We start from the raw sequence: 5,000 nt of genomic DNA, 5'->3' as shown, positions 1-5,000 counted from the left end.
GTAAGTTGGGTCAATTCAACTCGTTTGTCCACCTAAGCCAACTTGGTATGAAGCTTTTGAAGAACGGAGCACAAAAATTGCTCTTTTGTTGATAAGCGACAAGCAAAGATTTTGGATCACAAATCCTTTCAGAATAAAAGAAAGAGGTCAGGCATTTTTGCCGGTGCAGAAACTACAACAAACTCAACTTACATCCCTAGCAACCACTCGCCCAGTTTTCGCTGCTCTGCTCGGATGATGGTACATCTCTTTCCAAGGAAAATAAGCAGTCTTGCAACATCAACAGAGGAGCGAGAAGACTAATCATCTTTACAACTAGCCATAACAAAAGATCGTTGATTACGTTTACGAAAACCCAAAAAACAGAAACTCTTCCGCCATCTTTGATTTTGCCGCTGTTGGCCGCTGACTGGCACAGGTTACCCAACTCATGGCTTCGCCAAAAAAATTGAAAGGAAATGGCTGTGGCTTTTGTTTAGGCCAGCCCTCTCCAATACGGTCACCAAAGGGACAATACAGTAAACTTTACTTACACTCGAACGTAGCAAATACAAGGACATGCAAATATCTCCGAGTAATTTTGATGTATAAGTACCTGCGCTTATCACCCTCCTCAACCCGCGACTACTTCGGGCCGAAAGCAAATACACTCCTTTTTTTTATAAGAATGTTGTTTTTCCGGCCCAGGCTGAATATTCTTATTTTTCTGCCGATTTTAGACTGAAAATATTCTTGTATTGTTCTTCAATTATAGCTTATGACATTTCCGTTTTAGAATTTACTGTGGTATCAATTACAAGTGTTTGGTATCTAGATATGTTTTCGCTAGGTTTTGTTATTTAAAAAAGAGAGAATTTGTCATAATATTTTTTTGCGATTTAGTTTATGTCTTTTGTGCTGAATGCTGTACATATGTATTACATGTACCGTTCATCGAACTGTCATTAGCGTTGAACATTTTGCTATAGCTAGTGCAGGTTTTTTCGTTTTGTTGGCTAGTTTCTCCGTTCAGAGAAAGGAATAATTTTATACGGTTAAGTTAAGAATTGTATTGTATTTACATACGACAAGCCTACGACATGCACCTTATTCCAAAATGGCTGCCATTTAAGTATTCTTTGTTTCCTTGCAAAGTGACCCCGTTGGTCTGGCTTTCAAACGTAAAATTCAAAAGAATGTGTAACCCAGAACGAGGTTAAAAGGCCCATGTTGCAATCAAACAAAAGAATACTAAAATGGCAGCCATTTTGGAATAAGGTGTATGACTTATTACGAGACCTTTAGATCGGAGGATGAGGACGACTACGATCGAGTACTAATTTTCCGTAGTGAGCATGCGTATAAGGTTTGGAGGCCGACATTTTTCGAAGTGCGCGTGCTCAGAACAGAAAATTAATACTGGTAGTCGTCCTCATCCTGACCTTGTCCTGTAATCTAAAGGTTCCTATTTCCAGGCTATTATCACAGAATTGTAAAGCATAGACGTATACACAACAATCGTAAGCGAGCTGTAGGTTTTATTTGCACGAAAATATGCGTGTCGTAGGCCTGTCGTGTATAAGCTTGTCGCATGCGACAAAAATCGTACCGTGTAAAATGAGCCATTAAAGCTATTTCTTTTTTCAACTGGAAGCAGACAAATTGCTCTTTCCCAGCAAAAAAAAAAAAGAAAGCGTCTCCTTTTCACGCTGTAATTGATTGTTTTTATGCGCTGCCCTTTAGCATAAGGATAAGACTCAAAGAAAGCGAATTAGGGAAGGGGTGGGGTTCGCCAGTTTCTAAAGAACTGTGGTGGTGTGTCGGTAAAGTACGGTGCCCGATAAGGGTTATTCACAATTGCACCCTCATTTTTACCGTTTCGCGACTTTTTCTGGCACCGTAGTAAAAAGTAGAACATGAACATTTGATTTTATCTGCGAGATGATGATAATAAAGATAAGTTAAGCACCCTAAGAAAGATTTATGAAATGGAGTTTTGAGCTTTGACCCTTCGCTCTGTCAATGGGCTAACACTCGAAACGTCAGCTCACAAATATTTCTTACAATGGTTAATTTAACTTTATTAAAGAAAGCCGCGGTTTTGTTTGAGGCACCAATCAATCAATCAATCAATTAAATTTTTCGAAAAATTTAAGGTAGCTCTGAATTGACTTCCAAGCAAATTTTTAAACTTTGCTGATAGTTCTATCTCAGCTTGCTTATTACTATTCTACATTAAAAATGGAGGTCACCGAGTTTTTTTTTTTTCATGTTGCCATGGTAACCTGTTATGTCAAAATGGTGGGTGCATTTTGTTAAGCAATAATTGGTGTTTCATATGATGCCATAAATTGCTGTTACGTGATACAGTATAGTGGTTATACCCCATCTATTAAGGTCTCTTATAGTGGTGAAACTGGTTCCAGCCACCTTCAAAAAAATGGTTAGCTTTCAATAAATGGGAGTTAGGATTAGTCTGCAAGTGTCAGACACTGCATTCCAGCTATGTAAGGGATTGGCACGCATTACAGTGATTGGAGTAATCACTTATTTGAAGTGTTTAGAATACCACAACCACACGCGAGCGTGAGCACTTAGTCGGTGATAGGGCCTCTCACATTTTCAAACAACTACAGAATTCCGAACAATGTCGCGCCCTGTCTTCAGGGGAATGTTTCCATCACGCCTCTACGACTTTTCAACTCAAGATAAAAGAAGCTTTTCATATTCAAAGAGAACAACCTTCTCTTAATCAACAACTGCATCACGTAAATCTAAAACTATCCTTTTAATTCTCACATTGTCACGTTTTATGTACATTCCGTTGTTACTGGCATAATTAGCACTTTTTCCGACTTATAAATTCAACTTAACGCTTTGTACGTTAATCAACTGAAGATGACAGACGTTTCTGTCGAATCATGTCTTGTAATTTCAAAAGTTTTGTCGTTTTCTTTAAATTTCTATATTAAAACAACTGTTGCCTTGGTCATTGGGTTAAGGCTATTGGTTAATTCATCGTTATTGCCGGAGTAAAGCATTCTTTCACTTGTTGGATAAAGGGGTTAGATTTTAAAAAAGCTGTGGTGCTGTGTCGATGGGAAAATGAAAAAAAGAAAAAGGGTTTATCAAGTGAGTTGATATGGTAAAGTGACCATTGTAAAAAAATTTAAAAGCTGACGTTTTGAGCGTTAGCCCTTCCTCAGAGCTAAACCCTTTTCTACCTTTCATATGGTAGGACTTTTTGTAATGAAAAAACAGTGATGTATTCTTTATGATCCTTTGTCAATATAACTTGTTTAATGCAAGATTTATAAATGTTTTGTCTCTCAGATTTTCAATTAACAAGAGCAGTATACAATTACAATAACGTTACAATGGTATTATTATTTTATACTGTTACAATATTAATAAAATTCATTTTGCAGAGTGGCCTGTTTACAATCAGATGTAAAGGAATTTCTTAGGAATAATCAAAAGTAACATTATTTAGCAGCACTGACTCAGTATGCACAGATCTCAGAAGCTTGTCAGGAGAAATAAGTGATTCGATTTTTGCAAACAAGGTCACTACTCGAGCAAAATGGTTTTTCGATATCAGTGGTTTTTCCTAAAAGAAAGTACTGTTGGGCTACAATGGTGACCTCTTACCATGCATTCAGTCCATCTCTATCAAAGAGAGGAATGTTGGAGCTGCCATTGATTGGTGGGCATTTTCCAAGCATGGAATAAGCACATTTTGACGGGTGTGTTAACAACTTTCTGGTTGATTTCTGCATAATTTCTTGAAGCCACTTTTTCATACTTGCGTCCTCTGTGAGAAATTTCGACTGTGTACTTGGGATAAGATTTGAAACAGTTCCTGTTTTGGAACTACTTTCTTGATGTTTCCTGCGAAGAGTTTGCCGTTGCTGCAAGCCCATTTCGTTTGCGTTATTATTTGGTGTTCCCAGTTTGTAAATTGCTTCGGCTCAGATCGATCCTCGTTTCCCGAAAGGCCGAGTTGCTTCTCTTTCTTTTCTTTCTTTCAAATGTTTGGCTCTGCTGTTAGAATAATCTTTTAATGACAAGGGCATAAGGGGTATTCAAGGAGGGGGCTACCTGGAAGGTAAGGTGGGATAGATCTGTGAAGAAAGGATGGGGTAGGACAGGGGCAATGGGTAAGATCAGGGAGGGGTAGGAGAAGTAGAACAAAAGAGATAAGATAAAGTTTATTAGTACACTTGAATGGCAAATTTGAATTTGAAAAACTCAAGCTTACAATAAGTTAATTTAACTATTATTCACAATAAAATCATTAAAATGAGTAAAAACTACATACAATAAGATATCTATCTACAATCAATTATGCGCTGTGTTCGTTAATTATAACTTGTTGTCACTAACTAAGGGGATGCATCCCAAGGTTTCACTGCATAGGGAATAAAACTATCCTGAAATCGTTTGGTGCGGCACTTGACAAGAGGAAATGTTCTCGGGTTTCTTAGTGAATGTGGACGCTCAACTAGGGAAGGCAGGACGTCGTGAAACTTACGTTGTTGAACCACCGACTTGTAAAACCGGCGGCACAGTGCAACTCTTCTCTCGTGAAGGGTTGGAAGACCTAATTCTGAGAGTCTGTCATTATAGTACAGAGAAGGTAACATGATCTTGGTTGCACGGCGCTGGATTTGATCGAGGTCGATGACGTTAGCGACGAATGCCACACAGGGCACGCATATTCAAGGACGGGCCGAACGAAGCACACGTAGACAAATCGTAAGTCCTTGGCAGAAACGCCTCTTCGTTTTAGTGTCCTTAAAGCGTACAACCGCTTACTAGCCTTCGAGCAAACTGAATCGCCTGAAGATCCCACTTAAGACCGCGCTTGATATAGACTCCAAGTAGCTTGACTGATTGGACAGACTCAAGTTGTTGATTGTTAACAACGAGGGGGTCGAGGGAGACTTGACTCTTTGCAAAGCAGATAGTGAGCTCCTTGGTATTCTTTGTGTTGAGTCGCATGTTGTCGGTTACTGTCT

At 38.8% G+C, this 5,000-nt stretch overlaps 2 protein-coding genes across 2 annotated transcripts in view; both read right to left on the bottom strand.

Annotated features, from left to right (window-relative positions):
• LOC137992802 (leucine-rich repeat-containing protein 49-like) overlaps positions 1-393 on the bottom strand; it is a 27,336-nt gene extending 26,943 nt beyond the window's left edge. Inside the window, exon 1 of the mRNA XM_068838321.1 lies at positions 193-393. Within this exon, the coding sequence (XP_068694422.1) occupies positions 193-246 (54 nt within the window). The 5' untranslated portion in view covers positions 247-393. The remainder of the gene's footprint in view (positions 1-192) is intronic.
• Positions 394-4,375: 3,982 nt separating this feature from the next.
• Positions 4,376-5,000, bottom strand: part of LOC137992801 (uncharacterized) — a 7,059-nt gene continuing 6,434 nt past the window's right edge. Inside the window, exon 1 of the mRNA XM_068838320.1 lies at positions 4,376-5,000. This exon is cut by the window's right edge and continues 6,434 nt beyond it. The gene's annotated coding sequence lies outside the window, so the exon portion shown is untranslated.

The sequence above is a fragment of the Montipora foliosa genome, chromosome 2 (genome assembly GCF_036669935.1).
Source record: "Montipora foliosa isolate CH-2021 chromosome 2, ASM3666993v2, whole genome shotgun sequence".
In the NCBI taxonomy this organism is placed as follows: domain Eukaryota; kingdom Metazoa; phylum Cnidaria; class Anthozoa; order Scleractinia; family Acroporidae; genus Montipora; species Montipora foliosa.
This window is presented reverse-complemented; position numbering and strand designations above follow the sequence as displayed.